The 24,976-nt window shown below is 50.7% G+C and overlaps 9 protein-coding genes across 9 annotated transcripts; 6 read left to right on the forward strand and 3 right to left on the reverse strand.

Moving 5' to 3' along the window:
- Window positions 1-2,106: 2,106 nt before the first annotated feature.
- On the reverse strand, window positions 2,107-3,136 carry M438DRAFT_279871 (NAD dependent epimerase/dehydratase family protein; the record flags this gene model as incomplete). The annotated part of the gene is made up of 2 exons (XM_029901118.1): window positions 2,107-2,669; window positions 2,722-3,136. 2 exons carry the CDS (start codon window positions 3,134-3,136, stop codon window positions 2,107-2,109), a joined length of 978 nt encoding a protein of 325 aa, XP_029757517.1.
- A 2,012-nt stretch (window positions 3,137-5,148) lies between these two features.
- M438DRAFT_348170 (uncharacterized protein) lies at window positions 5,149-6,268 on the forward strand. The gene has a single exon (XM_029906078.1). It carries the CDS (start codon window positions 5,184-5,186, stop codon window positions 5,856-5,858), a length of 675 nt encoding a protein of 224 aa, XP_029757518.1. The 5' UTR covers window positions 5,149-5,183; the 3' UTR covers window positions 5,859-6,268.
- An 84-nt stretch (window positions 6,269-6,352) lies between these two features.
- On the forward strand, window positions 6,353-7,160 carry M438DRAFT_338102 (concanavalin A-like lectin/glucanase; the record flags this gene model as incomplete). Its single annotated transcript, XM_029904073.1, has 3 exons — window positions 6,353-6,361; window positions 6,418-6,718; window positions 6,772-7,160. The coding sequence occupies 3 exons, from the start codon at window positions 6,353-6,355 to the stop codon at window positions 7,158-7,160; spliced, it is 699 nt and encodes a 232-aa protein (XP_029757519.1).
- A 705-nt stretch (window positions 7,161-7,865) lies between these two features.
- On the reverse strand, window positions 7,866-9,690 carry M438DRAFT_358051 (uncharacterized protein; the record flags this gene model as incomplete). Its single annotated transcript, XM_029907219.1, has 4 exons — window positions 7,866-8,133; window positions 8,463-8,909; window positions 8,958-9,257; window positions 9,305-9,690. 4 exons carry the CDS (start codon window positions 9,688-9,690, stop codon window positions 7,866-7,868), a joined length of 1,401 nt encoding a protein of 466 aa, XP_029757520.1.
- Window positions 9,691-13,992: 4,302 nt separating this feature from the next.
- Window positions 13,993-14,595, forward strand: M438DRAFT_408088 (uncharacterized protein; the record flags this gene model as incomplete). The annotated part of the gene is made up of 3 exons (XM_029909934.1): window positions 13,993-14,040; window positions 14,089-14,169; window positions 14,224-14,595. 3 exons carry the CDS (start codon window positions 13,993-13,995, stop codon window positions 14,593-14,595), a joined length of 501 nt encoding a protein of 166 aa, XP_029757521.1.
- Window positions 14,596-15,083: 488 nt separating this feature from the next.
- On the reverse strand, window positions 15,084-16,464 carry M438DRAFT_376874 (uncharacterized protein; the record flags this gene model as incomplete). Its single annotated transcript, XM_029908694.1, has 4 exons — window positions 15,084-15,550; window positions 15,606-15,906; window positions 15,936-16,316; window positions 16,366-16,464. The coding sequence occupies 4 exons, from the start codon at window positions 16,462-16,464 to the stop codon at window positions 15,084-15,086; spliced, it is 1,248 nt and encodes a 415-aa protein (XP_029757522.1).
- Window positions 16,465-17,295: 831 nt separating this feature from the next.
- On the forward strand, window positions 17,296-18,895 carry M438DRAFT_279819 (uncharacterized protein; the record flags this gene model as incomplete). The annotated part of the gene is made up of 3 exons (XM_029901114.1): window positions 17,296-17,465; window positions 17,529-18,056; window positions 18,112-18,895. The coding sequence occupies 3 exons, from the start codon at window positions 17,296-17,298 to the stop codon at window positions 18,893-18,895; spliced, it is 1,482 nt and encodes a 493-aa protein (XP_029757523.1).
- A 680-nt stretch (window positions 18,896-19,575) lies between these two features.
- M438DRAFT_358055 (uncharacterized protein) lies at window positions 19,576-22,554 on the forward strand (the record flags this gene model as incomplete). The annotated part of the gene is made up of 9 exons (XM_029907220.1): window positions 19,576-19,698; window positions 19,754-19,786; window positions 19,842-19,934; window positions 19,983-20,045; window positions 20,215-20,414; window positions 20,855-20,999; window positions 21,208-21,629; window positions 22,128-22,468; window positions 22,526-22,554. The coding sequence occupies 9 exons, from the start codon at window positions 19,576-19,578 to the stop codon at window positions 22,552-22,554; spliced, it is 1,449 nt and encodes a 482-aa protein (XP_029757524.1).
- Window positions 22,555-23,323: 769 nt separating this feature from the next.
- On the forward strand, window positions 23,324-23,965 carry M438DRAFT_358056 (uncharacterized protein; the record flags this gene model as incomplete). Its single annotated transcript, XM_029907221.1, has 3 exons — window positions 23,324-23,533; window positions 23,588-23,615; window positions 23,748-23,965. 3 exons carry the CDS (start codon window positions 23,324-23,326, stop codon window positions 23,963-23,965), a joined length of 456 nt encoding a protein of 151 aa, XP_029757525.1.
- Window positions 23,966-24,976: the final 1,011 nt, after the last annotated feature.

Raw genomic sequence — 24,976 nt, forward strand, 5'->3', positions numbered from 1 at the left:
ACAACACCAGTAGCCTCAGGACAAGATCCACATTCTGTCCGGTGTCCCCAAGGCCCCCATCTACCAGTACATCCCTGAGTTTCACCGAGGTGCAAGGCAACGACACCGGCCGCCCTCAGTTTCACTCTTCCCTGCCGTTTACTACGCCCACATCGCTTCCCTGCCGTGTACTACGCCCACATCGCTTCCCTTCGCGGTGCTCACCACAGCAAGAGCTTCGTGCCACTTTTCCCCCAGCGAAGTTCAACAATGCGGGTTCACCATCAACATGTGTTTCGGTCTTCCTACTTGCTCTGAGTCGAGCACCCCCTCGTCCTCCTCCAGCGACTTCAACAATGCCCGCCCCATCAAGACCATTGGTCGACCAGCAGCGCATTGAGATCACCAGACTGCAGAACCAGGGCAAGTTCTACCAGAGACAGTTGAACGATGCTCGCAATGGTAAGTGAATCCCAAGCCTTCTTCTCACTCGTATACATGCTGATAACCTACTATCAGGTCCTGCCAGTAACGTCAACACCAGAGGTCGTGGCGGCTCCGGCTTTTCCTCTTCTGGTGAGGACACCCGCCGCCTCAAGATCGTCCTCACCGCTCTCAAGGAGTACGATCTCGAACACAAGGCCTGCCTAGACTGCAGCATCAACTTCAATTCCGAGTGGCGCGGAATTGTCGACGACATGAGGTGGAGCCAGCCGGGCAAGGACACTGATACCACTGGGAGCGACCCCCTGACATCGACTATAACTGTAGTCGGTGTCAGGAAGTTGTTTCCAGTGGTGGATGGTGTCTTGTCTTGCTGGCTCAGAGGAGGAGGAGGCTTTGGGATGGAGGAAAATGGGTTGAAGGGTCTTGGGCAGGAAACCTCTCTTCATATTGCCAAACATAACAAATCAATCCTCTCGCTCTTCTTCACAACTGCTTTCTTCTTGTGCTTTTTTGATGACTTCGAAATGTCTTCTCAACCTTGACATGTCAGCGGCGCTGCGACTCCTTTCTGTTTGTCTTTTTCTTCCTTTCTTCTCGCATCATACTGACACCACGACAGCGGGCTGTTTCGTCTACGAAAGACGCGGTACTCTTCCTTCGTACCCTCAAGGTGGACTCGTCTCACCCATCTCACCCATCTTGCCTATCCATCTCGCTCACCATCCAAAGCACCACCTCGTACGATACCGCAAACACATCTCCCGAGATTCCCTTCTTCCGCCGCCTCTCTTCTCCTGGAGACCCACATCTTTTCTCTCCCCAGATACTCCGCCTGCGACAAGCACGACACGCTTTTCCTACATCTCCATCGCCTAGTCGCAGAGAGGATAGCACGAGCAGAGAAGCGCACGGCAGACCTGCAGAGGAGCACAAGAGCATAGCAGCACATCAGAGCACCAGCCCACGAGTACACGAGCGAAAGGAGATACTCTCAAAAGAGCAGATACGCAAGCGAACAAGCCAGAGGACGGATAGACGAGGGAGCCAGGAGATGGGCACATCAGCACATTAGGCAGGAAGATGAAGGCAAGGAGATGGAGAACGAGCAGACGGCCAGCTGAGCAGTCCAGCAGCTGAAAAGAAGCAGAGCAGACGATTGAGCAAAGGAGAGGATTGGCTAACGAGCTGAGCAATGCGAGGGCAAGCCGGTGATCGTTGGTCTACAGGGACCGTGCCGCGAACGAGTACACTGATCGCTCAAGGGCCCGAGGCAGCAGGGACAGTCTCGAGGAATGCTCGGTAGGCGTATGTCATACTTCCCGCGCGAATAGTCATGGCTGACGACTTCCCAGAAGAACAATTACACGAGCTCCAGCTCATGAGGGCGAACGAACGAACAACCAGCCCAGCAGACGTTCGGCTGGCCGAAAAGCAGAAGATCGTGGAAGCAGATCAGCAGAGACGACAGGAAGAGCAGAAGAGCGCTAACCGCTGCGTGTCGCCCTCAACGACGTCTCACGGTGCTGGACAAATTGGCATTTCCAGGAGCCCAGGAAGTAGGCAGCCTGAGAAAAGAGTAATAAAGAAGTATCTTACACCGTCTATACAAACATATGAAGCTAACAAGCCTTCCAGATGAACACCCACCATGCATCTCGTCCCGTAACCTTCCTTCCTCGCTCACATACCACGCAGCTTCAACTGCTGAGTAACAGTATCTCTGATCTGCTCCTCCATCTCCCTCCACGTCTCAAACCCAAGCTTCTCTCTCGCCAGCGTAGTATCCACATTCCACGCCTCCCCCGTAATCGCCTCAGCCTTGAACCCAGCACCAGGGAACTCCTTCTTCGCAAACGCCAACGCCTCTTCCCAAGATCTATCCTTCGCCGACAACAAGAACGAAGACACAGGTGCCTCGGGCAAAGTCAAAGCCTTGACGTGGGCTTCTGCGACATCCAAGACGTGCACGCCACGGTAGGGAGCGAACATGGGCTTTTCGGAGTAGAGAGAGCCGAAGAGCATGCCATTGGTTCCGGCGATCTCGTCAGCCTTTGTCTGCAGCAGGTTCTGGCCGAAGACAAAGACGGGGTGGAGAGTCACAACGCTGAAATGAGGTTTCTTTGTTGCGACAAAGTCCAGAGTTGCGGTGTGGGCGGCCAGCTTGCTTGCTTGGTATTGGCCGAAAGGCTCCAGAGTAGGGACAATGGAGGTGTCGAAGCGCAGCTTGTCGGTCTCGATGTCCTCTGCAAATTGTCAGTATCCGTGCTCTGGACGACGGAAGACGCGGAGACTTACCTCTCACGGGAACACCATCATAGCTGCCTCCAAGAGGAATCAGCGAAGCCACCGAGGCAGTGATAACGACTTTCTTGATCGTTGGAATGTTGAGAGCAGACTCCAACACCGACGTGGTACCCTTGACGGCAGGGGTCAGAAGGTCCTCGGCGCCGCCCACGAGTGGAGAAGCGACATGGATCACATGAGTGACATCCTTGAGCGCAGCATCGAAAGCGCTGGGGATGGTGTAATCAGGAACAACAACGTAATCCACTTTGTCGGCAAAGCTGTCGAAGACGCGGCGAAGATCCTGGATTTGCGATTCACGGCGAACGCTCAATCTGACCTTGTAGCCAGCTTCAAGGGTATGTTGGACGACTTGAGCGCCGATGAAGCCAGTAGCTCCGGTGATAAAGACGAGAGAATCAGACATGTTTGAGAGGTGAGAGTCGATGAGTTGGTCGTTTGTTTGATATTTGGTGTCGCATTATCGAGGGCCGTCCTCTGGTTTTATTCTCCGTCTTACTCATACCGGACGAATGGGATTGGCGACGGTACAACGCATGGTCCGACAGCTGCTTAACAATCGCCTTTTTGTTTCTCGAATTGTCTCTGTGTTGACTGAACACGTCGTTGGGAATCGGCTGTTCAGTCAACATAAAGCTTCGGAGTCGTGTTCCTGTTGAGTCAACAGCCGAGGCTCGTTCTGGAGGTTTCGTCGGGGCATGATGAAATATACGCCTCCAGATCCTCCCGCACACTTTGCAACTCCGCAGGATTTTGGCAGGTCCTGACATCCAAATTCATCGCAGAGTCGACGACTACACGTCAAGCTACACACTGCACACGACCGGAAAAGTATTGCGAAGAGGCATCGAAGCGAGAACGGTGTACAGCCTCATTCAAAGCAAAACAATTCGTGACAGCCAGCATACCAATCAGCACATCGTCACAGTCTTGGACGAGCTCAAGAGCTTGGAAAGTCGCAACAAAGTGCGGAAGGTGGCACATTCGTTTTAGATATCCCCGGCAGTTCTTTGTGAAGCTTTTATTTACTGATCTGTGAACGCTTAGACACGCTCGTCATACAGTTTGCGGTTTTCAGGACTGGTATCATACCATCATTGGGAAGTTGAGTTCAGTCCAGGTTGTTCCTTGTGTCTAACCACTCAAGCCGCCCACATCTTCAAGTTGCGAACTTTATCCTGCGCAGTTTGAGGAATGGACAGGCTGACGCCAGTGCGCTGTTCCTGACATTCCAGTTGCCATGAGCACTGGGTGATAGACACTACTCTCAAGCGCTTATGACGGACATGATGGCAAAGACAACAACTGCCGTAACGGTGACAAGCAGGCCAAAGGAGAAGCCGGTGGTGTAGTAGACATAGAAGGTTGCAAGGCAAGCAGCGGCGAAGAACCTGCTGTCAAATGGTCCGATGGGCCAAAATGGATCCGGAGACAGAATGCTTGGAACACTCATATTCGAAACGTGACGATAACTGGCGGGGACCGATCCGAACTGCAACCGGTGAGAATTTGCCAGAATGGCGAATGAACGTAAGGTGGGTGAGCCAAGCAGTGAAGTGGAAACAAGAATCGGCAAGGAAGAATAAGATACACCAAACTGGCGAAGCAATAGCGGGATTAAGAACTGATGGCGCGAGCCATCTTGGCGTCGGCCCGCGAGTGGGTGAGTGGGGTTCGACGTTCCATTTGCCAAGAGAATGTGCATGGACATGCGATGTCAAGATTCGGCAAAGCGCTATCATTTCCGTCGTCAAAACATTTTACCTCCATGACTTTTCCCTTCGTTCTGACTCCCCTAGTCTTTCGGTTCCACTTCGTCTCCAAAGCTGAGCATGGGGATAAGCATCAGATCCTGGGACTTTTGGATCCACGCCTGTAGTAGATTGGGTGTTTGTATGTCAAGCATGACTGACTCAAGAAGCTTTTCAAAGCCGCCGCCATTGACGAAGTTTCAAGTAGGTCAGGACATGGCTTAGCAGATGTGCGTGCTATACACGTGCAGTAGCATGTGGTTGAGCACTTCTCCTGATTTAGTCTGAATCGAAACTCCGCGGATAGCGGCACAGAAGAAGTGGGACGAACGTCAAGTTCTTTAGAAGGATTCTACGCTTTCGTAACACGAGGCAAGTGATCTTCTTTGCATGCGACAGACTAGTGGAAGGCTTTTCTATGCTTGCCTCGATATCGACTAGGTCGAAGACATCGTGAATGGTAATCGGGAGCCAATTCACTTGGAGCGACGTCCTATGGGCGTGATATGCTCGATCCTTCGTGCTTCATGATTATGATCAACATTCAACTGCATCATGCAACAGATCAGATGTTCCTGATTCAACGTCCTAGGCTGCTAACAAGGCTGCGAAGAAACTCCTATATAAGAGGCCTCTCCTGCCTTGGGAAGTTGAAGCACTCATCCATCAATTGGCTTGATTTCATCGACTCTTACCCTCATCATGAAGTTATCCTCCATCACTCTCATATCTACCATTGCACCCCTGGTGGTGTTCGCAACCTGGAAGCTTGACGCTCGCGTTCTGGCACCAGCTCTTGGTGCTATTGGATACGTCTGCGGCACCGGCAATCTTCCCGGCTGCATCATCACCGCCGTGTCTGCAATCATCTTGACCGCCATCTCTGGTATCAACCAAGGCACGCCCTCAGGCACCGATGGTTCTCCGGTACGCCGTGGTGAAGGCCACAGCATCAAGCACTACCACAGCGACGGCAGTGTCTTTGACTTTCTCAATACGACCGCGCTGGAGAAGGGCGCCTGGCATCGCATCATCACCAACGGCGTTGAGCTACTGGCTTCGAAAGGCGACGACGGCAACAACATGATCAAAGCCTCATTGATTCCCAAAGGCAATGTCAAGCGTGCCGAAGACCCCAATGCCATCCAGGAGGTCACCGCGCAGTGGGGTAACAGGAACTGGCCCGTCTCCAACCAGTGGTCTCAGGAAGAGATTGACAACATGGCTTCTCAGCTGCTCAACACCGACAACTTGGACGCGCAGGAGTACTGCAGCACCATCTCCGATGACACTGACGATGACCGCTTCGACCTGTCATGGACTTTCGACACCACGAACCATTACCATAACGAGTTCCCTCCCCCATGCGGCTTCTAAGCAGTCTCTGAATTTGCTGGATACTATAACCTGCCAAAGCATGCATGATGCAAGCTAAGGTTATGCTAGACGCCGTACCGAAAGACAAAGAGCGCCAGAGCGTCTGTTTTGTGAGGAAAATAACGTATCGTTATCTTGAAAGCTTCCCTTGATCTTTCCATGTTCGTGTTTATAGAAGACTGGTTGTGCCACAATTTGGCCTCTTTCGAATTATACTATGCTAGGTTACTTGAATTTATTTCTCTGCATTAGATTTTCGAGCGCATTACTCGCGACTCTCTAAAAAGACAACTTAAAGTCATGCGCTGTTTTCGTTGTCAAGTTCGAGCGGGCGGTAGTGTTCACCTGTCGTAAAAGGGATTTTTGTGCTCTTGGAGTTTCTATCATACTCCTAACAGCGATGACGGTATGCAAAAGCTGACAGAATATCATTCAAGGTTTCAAGGGCACTCGTGATGGATATACCACATCTGGGTTTCTTTCCTAAATCAATAATGCTCGGGGTAGAGCAGTGATCATCATCTTGCGTGGTGAGAAAAGAGGTTGAGCCTCATGACAGGGTCATACCCTAGTTTACCTCGACTTGACAAAATCCGCATGCGGTTGTCTTCCTTTGGGCTTGTCAATCAGCAACTACGGCATTACCGCCGACCCGGAAGACGAAGAACATCCTTTTGATCAGTTCTATGGAGTCAAGAATGTTGTTTTGAAGCGAGGCAGACCTTTGCAGTTGAGGGTACCTGGAGGCCAGACGCAGTCGCCAATTCAAGGAGCCGAGTTCACCACCGCTTACGACGACATTCTATTCGCATCTGTACGAACAGTAGCGAAAGTCAGCAATGTGGCAGGAACATGCCATGGTAATTCATCCACTGCCCACCAAGTCTTCCGCAAGAAACTGATCACATCCCAGGCTTCTTCTTCTACAAATCCGACACCCAAGAAATCGACATAGAGATCCGCACATCCTTCCCCACCACCCTCTTCCTCACAAACCAAAAATTCTCACCCAAAGCCCTAACCTCAACCTTTGACACCAAATCACCCCTTGACATGACTTCCGACTTCCACGAATACAGATTCGACTGGTTGAAAGGTGTCACCAAGCTCTATGTGGATGGCAAATTCGTGGGGTCGTTGAGGAAGAATGTGCCGACGATGCCTGGGTCGATGGTTTGGAATAACTGGGCGAATGGGGGCAGTTGGAGTGGTGGGCCGCCGGAGAGGGATAGTGTGCTTGAGACCAGGTCGATTGAGATGTACTATAATAGGACTAGTGTTATTGGTGTTAATTGTAAGTAGATGATGTATGTGGAGACTTTGTCGAATGCCAGAGGTATGCGAGATGGGGAAAGCTGCCATCTACCGCTATAACCACACAAGTAGGCGGAGTGTTGTGTGATATAATAAAGCGAGAAGACAAAGCATGCACATAGAAGTAAAGGGGGAAACGACTCGTCCTTGTGGTATGAGCGTCAGGAGACCAGGAAGACAGAGATGACTACTAGCCTTCGCGAAGACCAAGACCCACAACTATACCCGCGCGAGTGGCGGCATGACGCTCTCTCGTTTCTCAATCCAGAGAGCCAAGGCACGAGCCAGTACATGTGAGTACGCTTACCTGTACAGATAGAGTAGACAGATGGGGAGAAGACCGTGTATCGTCCTCTGTCTGCTTACCACGCTAGTTTTCACGCCCATTTGGTGAGACAAAGGATGGTGGTAAGAAAGAAAGACCGGTGGTGGGACGAGGGAGGTTCTTTCCACCCAGCTCAGATTCGGAAGCAGGGAAGTTTTATAAGCGGAACGACTAGCCAGGACTATCTCCAAGACTAACACCTATCACCCAAAGCGTGTGATAAGAAGAAGAAAGCACATCTAGAGGATGACAAGATTGATTGGTAGGCTGGGACGTGGGGGAGCGCAAGAAAAGTCATTGTTTTTGCTATGTGATGGGAAAGCAGGTTGCGCAGGTTGAGCTCCTTGATTATGAGACATTATTGAGGCCTATTGACCTTTAATCTCCTTCTCATCGCTCGCGATTCGTTCTTGTCCGTGACTTGCCTCCGTGACGAGAGCCTCCTTTCCTATGACCACGCCACGCTGATAAGCCGGCAGCCGTCTCCACGCAGGCCTTGCTCTCCGCCTCGAAGTGCTGAGCAGCCACATGCTTCCTCTTGACCATATAGGCCTATGCATCCATCGACGACCTTCAACAATGGTTTGTTCGAGATCAGTATTCCAAAGAGCTCTGTCACCATCTTCGCGCCAGCCTCTTCGCCCAATTAATCAGAAGAGCAGTGGTGGGGAAGAGTCGAGGTGCGATGGAGAAGTTGTCCCGTACCATCTGGGTCCCAGGAGCAGGGTGATGAGAGAGTTTCATGCTCTGTGTCGTGGTCAGCGTGTGGCTCAATCGGGTCTCAGGAAGGTGGAGAAGAAGGGGCCTCAGGTCTGGGGTCACAGAAGGAGAGGGTCCTGAAGCTCCAACAGCAAGGGAGTGTTTGACTTACAGTTCACCAAATGACCATGAGTGCTTCCACGTCTACATTATCTCAGGATGGCTTGGTGGTCGGGATTGATTGGAGAACTGGCTGGGCGTGATACCTGGCCCTCTTAGCCTCGAGCTTAGCTGCGCGAGCAGCAGTCGCACGAGCCAAGACAGCAGGGGGATCGCTGATCGGAAGCTGATAGGCTCTAGATGAGAGTTGCAACGTGGATGGTGGTGCAGGGAATAGGTCGAAGAAATCCTTCTTCGCCTTCTCGAGGGGCTTGATCACAGACGAGGCGGACATCATGTATTCCCTGCCTTTGTGTTGTTGAATGCGTTTAGTGACTCCCAGATCCCCCATATGACCATTCCAACGTGGGTAGTTTTCAGGGTCCTCATCATTGATCCCCATCCTGTCTTTTTGGGCACGCTTATGGGGATGTCTGTCGATGAACTCGGAAATGATCGTGTGAGAGGTGCGCAACGTCCTTGCGAGATACGCGTCGCCCTTGGAGCAAACACCGGCGGTACCGATCTCAGTAGTCGGCCCATTTCCGCCCTCGCTATGCGACAGTCAGCAATGTATGGGTATATCATCCCAGGAAACGTACAAGTCAAGGCCAAGGATGTATACCTTGGGACCGTTCATCACCGACATCCCGAGCTCAGTGGCTCTTGTCTCTACCATAAAGATCATGGAACCACTTGTCACCCATGCATCGTCTTGTGCGTTATGGTGCAGTGGACGGTCGTTGGGATTCTGGGTGATTTCAGACTGGGTGGTCATCTGCCCAAGGCCGCATACCTGGTCAAAGGTCTGGTCGAGAGACCACTTTCGACCCTTGCAAGGGTGTGGCTTGAAGTATTGTGCTAGCGTCTGGGTGTCGACGACGTGCCAAAAGGTACGGTTTCTGAAGCACAGTCAGTGGTGATACAGGTACATGTCTGAGTCACTAACATCTCGACACCCAGTGCCCTCAGTCTCTCTTCATCACCACCCTTAGTTCCACGGTCGTGGACCACAAGAATGGTGGGTACCACCCCATCCTCGAAGTTCGCGGGAGTGCAGAGTATGTTCACGAGCTGATCCAATGATAGCTCCTTGCCGGTATCGTTTCCGTAGCCTAGGCTTGGAGTTGGTGGGGAGGTCATCTTTGTGATGATGTTTGAGAGAAGAAAGACAAAGTTGCGAGAAGTGGAAATCCTAAAAACATCAACGCAAAACGCCAAGCTTTCGACATCGACAACCATCTCCTCTTTGGGTGTCCTACTAGACAATATCAGGCTTGGACTGACTCTTTGTTTCGACAATTCACCTATGGAGAGGAAATCCACCGAAACCATAACCGGATGCAATGGAGCAGCTGGCTAGAGATCCCTTTGGCCTTGCAACTACTGTTTATTGTCTCTTAATCTGTAGGCTTTCTATGCTCTATGGTCTGTCTTGCTACCACATCGACTTATTCCTTCCTCCACCCTGCGTTATGCTATTCTTCTATCGCTCTCATATCTTATCTTCCCTTACTCTCTTTCGCTGCTGCCTCTACTTCCTAACATCTTAGGCTGTAATGATACGAGATCATATATCCATCGGTACGATTACATAGAAGAACGTTGTCCAGAGAGAGCTAACATTCTAGCTTCTCCTTCTAGATAGCACGATGCCTTAGAAAATCATTGTTCATTTTTCTACTCGTTATCATAACTCCGTCTCGGACATGAGAGAGCAACATTTCGTTTGGGTGTTTTTAGTATCTTACTATTGTTTTTGGAATCTATATAATGCGCATAAGTGACGTAGCGAGCACTTTCTATATAGATGTCTTCGGTTTCCTTTATGCAAGGGATATATGTCCAGTCTCATGTGCAAAGCAGCATTTGCTACTCTCGCGTGAGTTACGGCGGAACACATGATCCATCTACATGTCCCTTAATAAGTTCTCAATATTCTTGGATGATCTCTCTCCTTCCAGTAAAGTGCTACTATCTTCGCGCGAGTCACGGCGGAGTGTGTTTCTAAGAGATAAAAGCAGTAGATGTTATTTGTGGTAGAGCATTTCAACTCACTTGCCTCCTCTCTCGCCTGTTTTTCACCTCTGCGTATCTGCCATGTCGTTATCATCTCAAGCAAAAAAGTCGATCTCACTTCCGCGCGAGTTGCGGCGGAGCGAGTGTCTCCAAGAAACATCTCGTCAGGCAGCACATGTGTTTTCTTCACGCGCCATCTCACATGCATCTCGCTTTCCTTTGAGCAGATCTTCCTTCGCCATCTGACAGCTTTCCTTCTTCACCTGTTTTTTTCACCTTACAACAATAACTCATGGCGGGGCGTGACTCTTTCCACCTTCTGGTCAGACAAATGTTTTTTCACTTATCATTCACCCCTTGCTTCGTTTCTTACTCCTTGCTTCCTACGTCATCAGCATCTCATGTCATTCTCATAACACAGTGCACCTCGAATTGCGGCGCAGCGTATTACATTCAAACATCTGCTAAGACAAGGATCTTTTTCTTCTTCGAACGTCCCTACTTCATCGTCCCTGCTTCATCGTCCCTGCTTCATCGTCCCTACTTCATCGTCCCTACTTCATTATCATTCGCATCTCATGTCACCCTTAAACCACAGCGTACACCGACTCACGGCGGGGCGTGTCACTTTTGACCATCTAGTATGACAAAGATCTCTCTCTGCCAGTGCTTCACCCTTTACTAACTACGTCATCAGTATCTCATGTCACCTTCATAACGCAGTGCACACCGACTCACGGCGTGGCGTGTCACTTGTGTATGTCTAGTAAGACAAAGATCCCTCACTCCCTGTCCATCACCCTTTACCAACTACGTCATCAGTATCTTATGCCACCTTCACAACACAGTGCACACCGACTTACGGCGCAGCGTGTTACTCTTGCACCTCTAGCATGTTCAAGATCTCTCTTCCTATCCATCACCCTTTACTAACTACGTCATCAGTACCTCATGTCTAGAGATCTCTCATCTCCAAGACCTGGGAGTGCAGTCTTAGCCGACGCAAGGCGGGACTGCACTCCCATTCTAAGGGCTCGCCGCCCTCTTTCCCCGGCCAAGGCTTTCTCGTCCATGAACACACTGTCTGGCTGGGGCGGGGTAGGCGCAAACATTTTCATCACACAATTTCATCATCACAACACCAAGGTAAGATCTCACCTTCCGCGCTTCATCGATATCTTACTCACACTCTTCCAGTTCCACACCAAGGGCTCGCCGCTCTCTCTCCCCAGCTCATCATAATCAATCATTGCTGAGCTGGGGCGGGGTACGCGGAAACAAACATATTACACGACTTCATCACCACAGCATTCAGGTAAGATCTCACGTTCCGCGCTCCATCGATATCTTGCTTACACTTTCCTAGTTCCACACCAAGGGCTCGCCGCCCTCTCTCCCCAGCTCATCATAATCAATCATTGCTGAGCTGGGGCGGGGNCTCCCACGAATCCGGCTACAGCTGCGGAAGCCGCAATGGCCGCCGCAGCTGCCAGTCTCTCCACGCCTGGTTTCCGCGACTTCAGCGAGTGCTTTGATTATCCAGATGCCATTGAGAGGGTTGTGTTCAACACCTCCAGCTGAACACAACCCTCTCACTCGGCTTCATCGGTCACAGTGCGTCCTTCCGCCGCCGCAGGCATCCGAAGATCTTCGTTCCTCAGCGAGATCAAGTCTGGAGATCTGAGAAAGGCACCCGTCTCTGGAGCCACAATGCCCTCTAGTGGATCTCAACCCTCAACACCTTCAGCCGAACAAAACCCATGGACCTTCGAGTCTGCACTCGGCCGTGTTCCATCAAATGGCTCCAACGGGGGGTCTGGGCTACGCCCCACTCTATCTGGGGCGCAATTCCCAAAACCAATCGATCCCAGTCGTACTCGAATTCAATCCATATTCATAACGAAAATGAGAGGGTTGCAAAAGACCTTCCTGTTTTCTGTGTCTCCAGTCGAGCATACGAAAAACTTTCTGGCAGACTTCTGAAGGACAACGCCGTCCGTGGGTTCACTGATGTCGATCAAACCGAGGTGAGTTCCATGGTCTTTCATTCGGCTGTTCACTGCTAATTTACTCTAGATTCCTGCCCTCAAAAGGCACTGTCCTCTCCTGCCTTTGCATCTCAACCAAGTCCAGGCATCATCGATCAAACCGAATCGTTTCCCTTCAATAATGCTTTGCAACCAACCATGAAGACACATCGTTCCCAGTCGTACTCGGTACTCAGCTCCAGACTGAGCCAGATCGCACAGGTATCTGCGCTGCTGGCAGTCTTCTATCATCTCGACTGACTGCTGCTGCCGTCAACTACTATGCGACGCACGGCGGGGTTTTACAAACTTTGGAGACACAGAGATCGCAGTCGTACTCGGTATTTAGCTCCATACCAAAAACGACTGCAGAGGTACATGCGCTGTTGGCAGTCTTTCATGGTCTCGGCTCGCTACCGCTGCCGCTAACTACTACGCGACATACGGCGGGGTGTAGCAGAGTTTGAAGACACATAGATAGCAATCATACTCGTTTCTCTGTTCCTTCTTCCATCATCTCGAGTGGCTGCTGCTGCCGCCAATCACTACGTGATGCACGGCGGAGTGTAGCAGAGTTTAAAGACACACAGATAGCAAATCATACTCATCTCTCTACTCCTTCTTTCATGATCTCGACTAACTGCTGCTATCGCCAATTACTACGCGACATACGGCGGGGTGTATGAGAGCTTCAAGACACATAGAAGGCAATCTTACTCACTGCCCATCCTGAAGGTGAATGGGATGCTAGGGCTTTAGACATTCTTTTGCCATCTCGACTCGCTACTACTTGCAACGACTACGTGCGATACACGGCGTGGTCGCTCTTAACTCTGCTTAGCTGGCAGTTGAGGAGAATGGGGGAAACAGACTGGGTTTCTTCTATATATATTCTTGGAATCATCATTTGCTCATCCCTTGCATCGTTGTCGCAGAAATGCATCTCTTACTAGACTTTCCAATTTTGTCCCTTGCATGATCTGCTCCGTATATATGTACCTCTCGCGAGTTTAGCGAACCATCGAAATACGCTGTAGAAATGCACGATCATTTTAAGAATACAGAGAACGTCCACTGAGATTTTCCCACCTGATGCATGCTTTTTGGATCATGGAGATCATCTAATTGTACGCTTCTTGGGCATTCCATCTAACCTGAAAACCACTGTGCCTTTTGATGACTTGTACCTGAGGGTCGGTCAAGTAGAGAGATGTCTTTCGATACTCTACCTAGAGCTAGATTCTTGAGAGCCCGACTCTCTGAAGAGATATAGTCATTGCTACTTGTACAGTTAGCGTAGGAGAGAACTGAATTTCGAGGCCAAGTTCATGTTAACGTTCCCTAGTAACATGCTGTTGTAATTCTTTGTGCCATTGACGAACAGCAGATGGCGATATCGGTTCTTTCAAAGGCCTATCACTTGTGGTTGGTGGTCATGTCTTGGCGTATACTCGTTGCCGAGTGGAGCACGGTATTTTGAAAATTCTCAAACCCGGACCATCTCAAATCGATAAACTCCCACAAGTTCTTGTCGCAACTTTTCGCCAACAACAACACAAACATCCTCTTCCAAAATCATCAATCTCACAAGATGAATAGAAACGGCCAGATCAACCCCCCTCGCCCCTCCACTCGCAACGTACGCACGCGTATATCCCTTTTGCTTCGCGCATACTGACACCCGCAGGCCTCCGTACGCGCCCTGGCCGAGATATCAGCCTCCCGCGCCGCCCGCTGCGAAGCCCTCGACCACCGCAACTTCCTCCTCGTAAATCCTTGTGCACCCATGAACCCTATCATACCACTGACACTCCCTCCTTAGGACCACGAGGATGTCGGCTATTACATGCAGGCCAGTGTTGAAGAAGCAGCCCGCAGGATCAATGAGGCCGCAGGCGCCACCGTCACCAACGTCATCCACCTACTCAACCGCTCTGCCGCCGCAGCCGTCGCCCAAATGACCGCCGAGTTTGCGCCTGTCGCCGCCAGAACAAAGGCGCTGGTGGCCGGTGTGGCCAGCAGCAGAGAAGTCCAAGCTATCAACACTGCTTTCGGGCTTGCTGTTGACAAGACGGAGAAGCTGCAGAAGGAGCTGGAGGAGGTGAAGAAGTTGCTTGCTGAGGAGAAGCAGAAGCGTGAGGAGCTGGAGAAGAAGGTTGAGGAGATGTGTGAGTGGATGAAGATGAATGCTTGATCATCTCGTTGAGTGTGACCTGACTACGTCTCCCTGGCATCATTGAGCCTGGGGAGAGCATAACACTTGAATGAAAGCAACACTCGCGTATCATCTCTTCCTTCTCCTACTCGTTGTTTGATGTGACTGTGCTCGTGTCTGACCTGAATAGGCTGACGCTTGTAACCCTATGTCTATTTCTGTACCTGCACGTAGCCTGTCAGACTGTCTATATCAATGCAAGGTTGTATTTGCTTCCATCTAGTTGTCTAAAGAGAGCTTGTGTTGGTGATACTTCCAGTGGACAATTAGCTCACTTTCAGTTACGTTCTTGCATCTTGAGGTAGGCAAAACAATCTATCCAAAGGCAAAGTAGTTTTCATTTCCGTCTGACTGTCCAAAGAGAGTGTAGAGAAGATATGCTCCCAGTGGACAACGAGCCATTTCTCCAAATTCCCCTGCGTTTTGACAGGATGGTTGGAACACACTTCGTCCACTAGAGAGTTCGATCAATAACCCCATCTTCGCAAATACCTATCCAAGTTCTCTCTAATTGCCTTCTTCGCAGCAAATTTCTGCTCGTCCGTCTTCCTCGCCAACCATCGTGGCAAATTGAAGAATGGCGGACAAACGTCAAGCAGAAACCAGTAAATATCGGCAAGCTGAGTAATGTTCTCGATATCCTTGGGGCTGGCCACATGATGCTTCTCCAACGCTGCTTGCCATAGTCTTGCGACTGTCCAATCGACTGATCCGCTCGTTGCTTCTTGAGCGGAGGGAGTACTTGGGAAGCCTTCAGTCTGATAGCGTCTGAGAAGCTGCAAGTCTTCGTCTTCGAAGGGACCGGGAACAAGTCCGCAGAAGCTGGGGAAGGAGTAGAAGTACTCGTCTGCTGGCGAGGCGATGTGAGAGAAGTCGAAGTCGAGCAGGCCGGTGATTTGTAAAGTGCCTGGATCGATTAGGATGTTCTCTGCTCCTATTCTGATGTCAGCTATTGGGTTATCCATGGCAGTCGTGATACTGTCGCTGACCGAAATCTCCGTGAACCAGTGTAGGCTGAATATCGCCAGTGTGTGCCAGAAGGTTTGCAAACCCGCCAGAAGTGCTGAATCTCTGTAGCCGCTCTTGCAGACCAGTACCTTTCCAACCATCCAATAGCGGTGTTGCTTGCGTCAACTCAAGCTGTTTGGCAAAGATAGCCTGGTACATCTCCGCATAAGTAGAGAAGGGACCGACAGACCAAAGCGATGACCGACCAGCGACTACCTCGCCATTTACATCGAACCTCAGACCTCCAAATCCCTTTACGTCATGCTTGGAAGATTGGATCATCTGGAAAACTTGGCGACTTGATCAAGCACCACTGCCTTCTTGTCGGTCTGCAGATCAGAGAAGTGGAGACTGAGCTGCTCTCCGTGAAGATACTCCTGTACTATCCAACCAAGACCGTGCTTGGAGCCTTGCCAGGCAAAAACTTGCGGAACGATCTTGCAAGGGTAGCTTATCAAAGCTTTCTGTACAAGAGAAATTGCTGCGACTTCATTCTCCACTCGGACTTCCTCGTCAATCATGGCGTTGGGGTTTGAGAGTCGTACCACAACTTTGATCACAGATGAATCGAGTTTAGCAGTACCAGGCTGTGAAGCTGAGGTGTTCGTTCCACTGTGTCCTATGGCTTCGGCGAGATCCACTAGATGCACGAAGTTGTTCGAGTCGCGACCCAATGGAGCTACAGATATGACCTGGACTCTGTCAGCCATCATCTCAATAAGGCAGATATGAGGTATTTGCCTTGCGACCACAGTTTTCGAAGATGAGTGCCTTGATAATCTCTGTTCGGTGCTCCAGAGTTGCCAGACCTGCAGGGAGGGCGGTAATCGTGTCGGACATGCTTGGAGTTCTACTTGAACGATGGGCTTCTTTAAATTCGCTAACGTGATGCTTAGATGTGTTAGGAGGGAGGAATTGGAAGAAGTTCATGGTATCTAGACATGTGTTGTGTTGAGTCGGGTTGAATCGCGCTTATCTCGTATCGTGGCGCCATCTCCCGTCGCGTGTCGCAATCTAAACCACCTTCCTCAAACGGTATACCATAGCAAGAACTTTTCGTGCAGCGTGAATCAACACTCCACGATGACGAAGCTGCTTCTCGGGGCTTTGTCGTCAAGACGACAAAACAGCATCGAGGTGCAGTGCGGCTGGGGTAAATGTTGGAAAAAGAACAAAGCAGAGATAGCCTCCGAACGTAATCGCACCTCCACTGCAATACGCTAAAGGATCTTGGATCGCTGATCTTGACTGATCCGGGGATGATACACTATCACAAGACCTTACAGAAGAAGATTTGGATGATTAAGAAGAGATGAGATTGATGGACAGGGTGATAGTCTCAGCGACAAAGCGGCTTTGTTCCGCGACGGCCGCGATCGGGCACGGAAGCGGGGAAGTGAAGCCGGGGTACGGCAGGACCTTCCGAATCAAGTTTAGCAGGATCGAACGACTTTCTTTGTTCTCCAGATCTCGTCGCGTCCATTTTTTCGTCGTTGTCAATTGTACATCGTTATCATGAAGAACGACATCGCTGGCGGCGCGACAGTCACTATGACCGAGCCAACGCCAATGCAAGCTGCAGCTATCGCGTCTGGAGGTGGTATCTGGGGTGATCCGGCGGTCGAGCTCAGTACAATGGGTGATCAACGTCAAGCTTCACGCGTGAGGAGTATGGAAGTGTCGCAAGAGGACGTCAAGCTCATCTCCAAGAAAGGCAATGCGATTGTCATGGGTTGTATCGCTTTCAGTACTGGTATCGCATCTTTCTTGGCCGGTGTCATCACGATCGCTATCCCAATCATGGCCAAAGACCTCAACATACCGGAGAACCTGGTTTTGTGGTGAGTGGAAAACCACCAAGAACCACCTCGAGTCTAGACATTGGATGCTAATATAACATCCAGGCCTGTAACAGTATATTCTCTGGCTTGTGGTTGTACACTCCTGGCTTGCGGATCAGTCTCAGATGTCATTGGAAGCAGACGAATGTTCTTGTCAGGCTGCTTCCTCCAATGCTTCATGACAATCGCTTGTGGTCTGTCGAAGAACACCGCCCAGATAATCGCCTTCCGCTCCTTTTCTGGTATTGCAGCCTCTTTTTGCTTGCCCTCGGCTGTCAGTCTCATCAACGAGGTGTTTCCGCCCGGCAAGGAGAGAAACATCACTTTCGCCATGATGGGCGGAGCTCAACCGTTCGGCTTTGGTATCGGTATGGTTCTTGGAGGTGTCTTTACCGGAACGATCGGCTGGCAGTGGGGCTTCCATGTCGCCGCCATCATCAACTTCTTCATGTTCATCCTGGCTGCATGGCAGTTGCCCCCCACTCCGGTTGCCCACAAGCAACGAATCTGGTCTCGCCTGGCTACCGACATCGATTGGCTGGGTCTCATACTTGCCAGCGGCTTCCTTGCTATGCTCTCATACGTCATCTCGTAAGTCACCAACTCCAACTCTACTCGAAGCAGACAAAGACTGACACGTTCCTAGAGCATTAACTGGCGACTTGACTGTCATGAAGAAGCCCATCAACATTGTTTTACTGGTCCTGTCTTTCGTTTTCCTCCTGGCTTTCGTACTGTGGGTCGGCCGTCAAGAGCGCCTCGGACGTCCAGCTCTGATCCCAAACTCGCTCTGGCAGCACAAAGGCTTCTCGTGTATCTGCTTCAACGTCTTCTGTGTCTGGGCAGCCTTCAACGCTTTCGAGCAATACGCCAACTTCTTCTTCCAGGATGTACAAGGAAACAGCCCTCTCGGCACTGCTCTTCGCTTCTTGCCCGCTCCCGTCTCAGGCGCTCTCGCTAATGTTGGGGTTGGTTTGCTTGTTCACCGCATTCGTGGCGATTGGATTGTAGTGCTTACGAGCATTGTATCCGCCCTCGCTTCGCTGTTGATGGCGATCATTGACCCGAGCTGGTCATACTGGCGCTGCGCTTTCGTTGCTCAGTTCTTCAATCCTGTTGGCGCTGATGGCATGTTCACGGTCGCCAATCTCCTCATCACTTCCATGTTCCCGCCCGGCGAGCAAGGTGTCGCTGGCGGTGTGTTCAACACCATCTCGCAGACTGGAAAGAGTGTTGGTATGGCTTTGACATTGCTGATTGCTCAACAAGTTACCGCCAACTCGTCGTATGCCGACAAGACGTCTCCTGAGGCCTTGATGGTCGGCTACCGAGCTGCTTTCTGGTTCTGTGTTGCTCTGATCGTTGCGTCTCTTCTTGTCAGCGTCTGGGGTCTGAGAAGGATCGGAAAGGTCGGTCTTAAGAAGGATTGAGTGTGCTCTGCCGGATAATCTGTCGCTACTAAAAAGTTTGCTTTATCCTTACACATCTTCAATATACAAATCACTTCCCTCAACCTATACCACTTGTCCAAAGACAGTCGACAAACTCGACATCCCAGCGACACGCTGCCTGATATACTATACGTCAAAACGCAAGGTTGAGTTCATATCAGCTGCCATGTCCAAAGAGAGTGATGCCTCTGTCAGCTCTCACTGGCCATTCATCCTATCCCTAATAACCTCTTGCATTCTGATGTACGAGAATACACATTGGTGGGCGTCTGAGGAGGAGAGAGAGCAGCTCATCCACTGCGCCGAGCGGTGACAGATTATGTGCATCAAAATGCAAGATGGTATTAAGATCTATCGTGTTGGCCAAAGAGAGCATGGTGTATCGTGACTCTCGCTGGACATCCCACGAATATCTAATACCTTGTTGCCTTTTGACAGCTATCTTCTGATCCCTCGTTGATGCTGTGGAGACCCTCACTGCCCGTCATGATCTTGTGAACGCCAAGACAACCCTTCACGTCGCCAAAATTCTACTATATATTCCACCCCTCGTTTCTGAATTTTCCATCAAGATCACTTACAAAATCCCACCATCACCACAGTAACTACACCTCTTGTCTCATATCAATGTCCCCTATACTAACACCCGCGAGCAAAAAATGGCATCAACCTCCGCTCCCGCGCGTTCTCCCGGCGCGGACAAGCCTGGCGCCGGCAAGCGCGCCGCCACCGCCGCCGCACCCGAGGCTCCCGAGCCAAAGCGCCGCAAGGTGGAGGTCGGTGTGAGTACTACTAGTTTGGTTTGCAAGGGGTTTGATACTGATATGTGTCATGTAGGGCCTAACCCGCGAGGAGCGTCTGGAGGTCATCGTACGTGTCGCCAACATCATGCATCAAGGGCTTCATACTGATAACCCTCTTGCAGGACCTCACCGTTGACGACGAAGATGACGAGGATGAGGAGAAGAAGGAGAAGAAGGAGGCTGTGGCTGACCCCGAGGTGTTGGCCAAGCTCACTGTATGTTCAGCAATGTACAGTGATACGTAGATACTGACTGTTAATTAGATGACCCCGGAGCAACACCGCTCCTGCATGGAGATCATCCGCAAGGGTGAGCTGGCCTTCAAGGTAAGCTTGATACCATGCACTATATGTGGTGAATTCGCTAACCCTCGTTCTAGGCCATCCTCGAGGGCAAGCCCGTTCCCAAGGAGTAGGAATTTTGATAGTCCAAATCTGATCATTTTGCTTGTGTAAACCTTCCCTCATCTCACTCTGTCTGTGACTTGTGTTGTAGTGGCTGCCAGCATCTCTTCCGCCTTCGTCAGCCATATCAACAATTTGTATACCGGCAGCAACGATCCGTTCATCAGCGACGACGGCAGTAGCGACACCCTTGAAGCTCTCAACCTGGATGCCCGGTGCCCGCGTCCTTGCGCTCCAAGGCGTCCTCGTGCCCCCGAGTGACGAGATGGCACAACTTCGTCTCCTCGCAGCGTAGTCCATAGATCTTCGCATCAAGCAGGACGTCAAAAGCCCTGTGGATAGGATGGCCGAGCAGGTCAACGTTATGAAGAGGGAGATCGAGAGCCTGAGAGCGTAGATCATTGGCCTACTGCCTGAGCATGCTTGAAAGGGCGTCTGATAGCTGCTGATATCCTGGATTGACAAACTGCATGGTGCTCGCAATCGAAGGTGTTGGGACTACGGGACTGCGAGAAGATACATCATGCTGGAGGGGTAAAAGCTATATAGATGGTCCGAAGAAGATGGCTTATCTAGGCTAAAGTGTGCTCTGAAGATGTAGAACAGGCCCCAGACAGCAGACATGCTCAAGAGCGATTATCCAAACAATCCAAACCGCATGGACTCGCACGCGAATCAGTGATGTAATCGTCAAACGATCGTGCACCGAAAGCTTGTGTTGGTGTTGCAAGCTCGGCGGTCGGACTCGGCTGGCTGGCTTACCTGAATGCTCAGCTTTGGGCTCTCTTCCTTCTCTCCACTCACAACCAAAATCATAACACGCAACTTTACGCGACAAGCTATCAGCTACACATTGCATCCCCTCACAGAGGCTTGGTACGTGCTATTCAGACGTCTCAGGTGTCTTCCCTAACGTTTCCGGCTTCCAGAAGTTGTGTTACCAAAACCAAAACAAACCATCTCATCCCAAACACGCGTCTACATCACTCCACCTCACCTTCTTCTACCATCTATCCATCCATCAAACGTAAGCACACGTCTCTCACATACCTTCAAGGTCAGGTTGCTGACCTTCCTGCCACAGATCATGTTCTCCAACAACAAGATCATGTCCTCCAACAACAAGATGATGTCCTCCAACAACAACATCAAGTCTTCCAACAGCAAGACCAAGTCCCTCGTCAAGCCCTTCGTCCAGGGTTTCGAGACCATCGATGACCCCTTCTCCACTTCCCCTGAGCCCACCAAGGCCGAGGAGAAGGAGGAGGCCGCCAAGGCCATCAACAACCTTCGCTCTCACGGCGTCATGATCGTCAAGAAAAAGGATGATCTCACCACCCTCCAGAACGACTTGAAGCGTATCGTCAAGATCCTCGACGACACTGCTGAGACTGCTCCCGAGTACCAGCACGTTCTCAACCAGGCCTGTGACTGCCAGGATCTCCTCACCGAGACCGAGAACGACTTGGAATTTCTCTGGCGCAAGTACACTTCCATCGCCCTTGGGTATGTCTACTATTCTTCCTTCCTTCCTTGCTCCATCTTTGCTGACCTTGAACCACAGCAAGGAGTGATTCTAACCCCCTACCACAACTCGAAGACTGAAGGAGCTGCTTTCAGCATGCTGCCTGATGGTCCCGGTTGATGATACCCATGATTCACGTCAAACGAACCAAGGATCCTGCCCTGCCGCGAGGCACAAGTGGCGGATCACAACAACCAAAAACAGAGGTGATCAGTGTTCTTTACATTGACCTCAATTGAAATCAAACTACTCTCTCTTGCCTCCTGTCTCTTCCTTCACGTGTGATGTGATGTTGCTGTGTGTCTGTGTATGTGTCTTGGCGTTGTGAAGATAGTCGTGACGCCCACGCCTGAGATACTGCGCGCAAGCCTGCCTCGTTTCTTCTTCAGCGCCCTACGCAAACAAGAACTCTTCCCTTCTCCTGCTCCTCCTGCATAGCATACCCGGTATATTGAAGCACTGCACTACCCTCGTTCAAGAGCTAACATAGTGCCAGCAATGACTACCACCAACGCCTCCGCCCCTGCCGCCGCCAACCCTGGCGAGCCCATCCCATTGCCTGCGGCCTTGCGTGCTCAGACCCGACGGGAATTCGAAGAACACATGAAGCGTGACAACCGCCCCGTCACTGTCATGACAAGCGCTGGACTGGTCACCCTGAGCTTCACTGAGGTGGAAGGAAACGATGCCGGACGCCCTCAGTGTCTCAAGCCGGGGTGCGCCAACAACCAATACCAGGGTTACCTGAACGAGAAATCGCGCAACAGTCACATCTCGCATGTGCATGACGGTGACTGGTGGCAGTGGCACGATGGCAAGAGTGAGTTTGTGCTCCGTGGATTGGGAGAGGAAGCATGTACTAATATTTCAAATACAGGGGGCAATGACTACTACCGTGTGCTTTAAGCGGCCGTGGGCTCTTAAGAGCAAATTATTGTGCATTTTGACCGGAGGCTGCGCTGCTCTACATGGTGCCTGAGATAGGACAAAGAAAGAAGATAGCAAGCAGGTTGAGCACAATCGATTCTAGCAACCAATACCTGCACAAAGAGCACCATCCAACTGGGTTTCGTCGTGCAAAGCCTTCTGCCATGATACGACGATGAAGCATTCCCATCAGAGCTTTCCATGTCTCGATGGACAAGAAAGAAGCATATCGTTTGGTGAATGTAAAATCTTTGGCCCATAGCATAGAAGTCAGCAGATGGTTTGCCATAGCAAACAATGTCTTTGTCTGAACATCAATCTTTGTGACGGAGTGGGTATATAGACGTGCTTCCATATCCACTCTTACATGGCACCTCCATATCACTCTCAACAAGTTTCGAGCCCGTCCTCATGTTGTCTCCAATCAAACCCCGACTTTCAGTCCCAAATCGCGTTCTGCTACTTTCTTCCATATACTACATACCTATTGCGCGGCGCAGACATCTCTCATCAACAAATTTGGCACTTCCCCCTCTAGCGAGTTCAACAATGCGGGTTCACCGTCAACATGTGTTTCAATCTTCCCACTCGCTCTGACACGAACACCCCCTCGTCCTTCTCTAGCGACCACAAAAATTCCCGCCCCATCAATATCGCGAACATCAGTCGTTCAGCTCAGCCTCTTGTCGTAGCTCGTTGCATTGCCCGCACCCCTGATGGGTGACAGTCAGTTACACCCAAAGACACTATGCTACATGACACCCTCGTTGCCTCTGCCACTCGCCTCCACCGCGCCAGGAAGGAGCTGCTGCCGACCCCCTCTGGCATTCGCCAGTCTGAGTTCGGATCTTCGGCGCGCCGCCACCGTCAGGATCGCTCGCTGTCTCCTTTCCGTGCCCTTGACACTTCCTCGCGCCGCAGTCGCAACGAGCCACCTTTAGCTCGTTCGACTCGCAGCGTCCGCTTCTGGATATCATGGTCTTCAATAACATAATGGACAACTTACCCATAGGTATCGGGGTCGACAGCTATAACTCCGAGTGCGTATATATATAATGGGTATCACAAGCGTCAGGAGCTGGATTACGTCGAAGAGAATCATGTCGAGTGATCTCGCTGCTGCTGTGGTTAAGAAAGTCGGATCTAGAAGGCTTGTTCCTTACCTGGCGCAGCTGTTGCTTATGCCGCCTTGCGTGCTCAGATCCGAAGGGAGTTCGAAGAACATATGAAGCGTAATAACCGCCCCGTTACCGTCATGGCAAGCGCCGGACTTGTTACCCTAAGTTTCACCGAGGTGAAAGGAAACGATGCCTGGTTGTGCGAACAACCAGTACTAGAATTACCTGAACGCAAGATCTCACAACAGCTACATCTGCACGATGGTCGCTAGTAGCAATGGTATGATGGCTGCATGTTAAATTGGCTCCAATACAGATATTCCCAGGCAGACATACGACTAGACAGTCGTGATACTGTACAAAGTTCAAGCTCGAGCGAATCGACAAACCATGATATCCCATCGAAAGCAAATCTTGCTATATATTAGAAGTCGACTTTACAAGACGAAGCACTTAGTTAAAAGTCCCTAAAACCCTAGAGACTATGCGGATTGTTGGTTCACAAATCTCGCTTCTCGAAAACATTCCTCCGATTGTATATATTCGCCCTCGCTACGCAATGACTCTATCGAAACTCTGTCTCTAGCATGAAAGCGCTTCTTAAGTATGGAACGCAGTGCTAAGATCTCGTTAGCTCCTAGCTCCTAGCAGCATCGATATCGACTATAATGGCCAATCTTGCGTAAAGAAGCAGAGGTTACGCCACATTAAAGGGCTCTACGACGACAAGGATACCCATTATCTTCCCTAAGTCCTATAATGAAGCAAAGACGAGTAAGTCTACGCCGCGTTAACGTCCTCGACCTTATTCGTAAGGCTTAGTAAGGGCATCATGGACAAGGATCCGTTAGTGCTAGTAGGTGATCTTCTAGCGAACACGGATAGAGAAGTCCCTACCATAGGTAGGGATACGAAGGGACTAATAGTTAAATTTAGAGATGATGCAACGATGCGTAAGTATTCGAGGCTCTAGCTTAGCTTTATCGGCAAGCAAAAAGTGCGCCTAGACGCCTATCATTAAGGAACAGCTTAGAAGTTCTTTATGAGCAACGTCGGCTCGTATAGGGGTAAGGAAAGGTAGTCTAGACTACGAAGACGTAGGCTATTACATGCAGGCTAGTGTTAAAGAAGCAGCACGCAAAATTAACGAGGCCGCCGGCGTCACCGTCGACAACGCAGTCACGTAGCTTAATCGCTCCGCCACTGCTGCCGTTGCTTAAATGACTGCCGAATTCGCACCTACGGCCGGCATAACGAAGGCGCTTGTTGCCGGTATTGCTAGC

The sequence above is a fragment of the Aureobasidium pullulans genome, assembly GCF_000721785.1.
Source record: "Aureobasidium pullulans EXF-150 unplaced genomic scaffold scaffold_19, whole genome shotgun sequence".
NCBI lineage: Eukaryota > Fungi > Ascomycota > Dothideomycetes > Dothideales > Saccotheciaceae > Aureobasidium > Aureobasidium pullulans.